This window comes from Balaenoptera ricei, chromosome 2, assembly GCF_028023285.1.
Source record: "Balaenoptera ricei isolate mBalRic1 chromosome 2, mBalRic1.hap2, whole genome shotgun sequence".
Lineage (NCBI taxonomy): Eukaryota > Metazoa > Chordata > Mammalia > Artiodactyla > Balaenopteridae > Balaenoptera > Balaenoptera ricei.
In genome coordinates, this window is record NC_082640.1 from 112,869,402 (window position 1) to 112,870,628 (window position 1,227).

At 42.4% G+C, this 1,227-nt stretch overlaps 1 gene segment (V, D, J or C); it reads left to right on the forward strand.

Moving 5' to 3' along the window:
- The first annotated feature begins 515 nt into the window (after positions 1-515).
- LOC132359562 (T cell receptor alpha variable 2-like) lies at positions 516-1,227 on the forward strand. The segment is given in 2 exon segments: positions 516-582; positions 758-1,227. Coding segments are annotated over 2 exon segments (360 nt in total).

A 1,227-nucleotide genomic window follows, 5' to 3' on the forward strand; every position in this document is an offset into this window, starting at 1 on the left:
GCTCACCTTGGATGAAAGGAGTCAAATTTTGATGAATATCATAATTTACATCGTAATTTTTGTGCCTTAAAAAAATCCATTGCTCATCTACCACAATTACTATGATTTCATGATCATTATTTTTAACATGTTATCATATCATTATAGCACATGTGATAAGTTTAGCATACCTTTTGTGTGAATCTATCACTTTAGTTTGAATGATGAAGCAGTCTCCCAACCATTGTGAGACTCCTTCTGACACCACTGATGAAGGAAGAAAGCTCTTAAATGATTAATTCATTCTTAAATGCACAACTGTGGTGACCTCTGAAAGGACACATTCCTTTTTAAGACTACCTTCTCAAAACAAAGTCATTATTATGTAGCCTCAGAACTGTAATCACTCTTCTTCAGTTCACAGATTCTGGCTGATGATGTCATGACACAGAAGAAAATGCAAAACAGGCAGCCTTAAATCAGCTTCCTGGTGAGCATGACACTTGTGGCTGAGGCCTGAGACCAGCTGCGTTTTGGCCATGGCTTTGCAGAGCGTTCTGGAAGCACTGTGGCTGGAGCTCCTCCTCAGCTCTCTCTGGAAGGGTGAGTAGGCTCCTTCATCATCTGGTCTTGGAAAAGTGTATACCCTTGTTTTAAAACTTGGACTTGTTAAAAAACGGAAACAGCCAAATTCATTAATATCCACTGTACCTAAGGGGCAATCAGTAAACCAAATAGCAGTGTAAAAGTCACAACGTTCTTTTTTTATTTCCTGTAGTTGCAGAGAGCAAGGACCGAGTATTTCAGCCTTCCACTGTGGTCTCTTCGGAGGGTGCTCTGGCAGAAATCTCCTGTAATCACTCTATATCCAATGCTTACGACTTCTTCTGGTACCTTCACGTCCCAGGATGTGCACCAAGACTCCTTCTTAAGGGCTCAAGGCCTTCTCAGCAGGGACGGTACAACATGACATATGAGCGGTTCTCTTCATCACTGCTTATCCTCCAGGCGCAGATGGCAGATGCAGCCATTTACTACTGTGCTCTGGGGGACACAGAGGCAGGGAATCCATGAAGAGCTGAACAGAAACAAGGAGAGATCACAGCCTTTGCAGGAGGTGGAAAAAAGATGAGCAATAACGGTTCACCCCAACACCCCCAATTCAGCATTCTCCAAGCTTTTCCATTTGGCACTATCAGAAAAAACATTTGAGTCCAGACACACTACATATTAGTAAAGGTACATAGG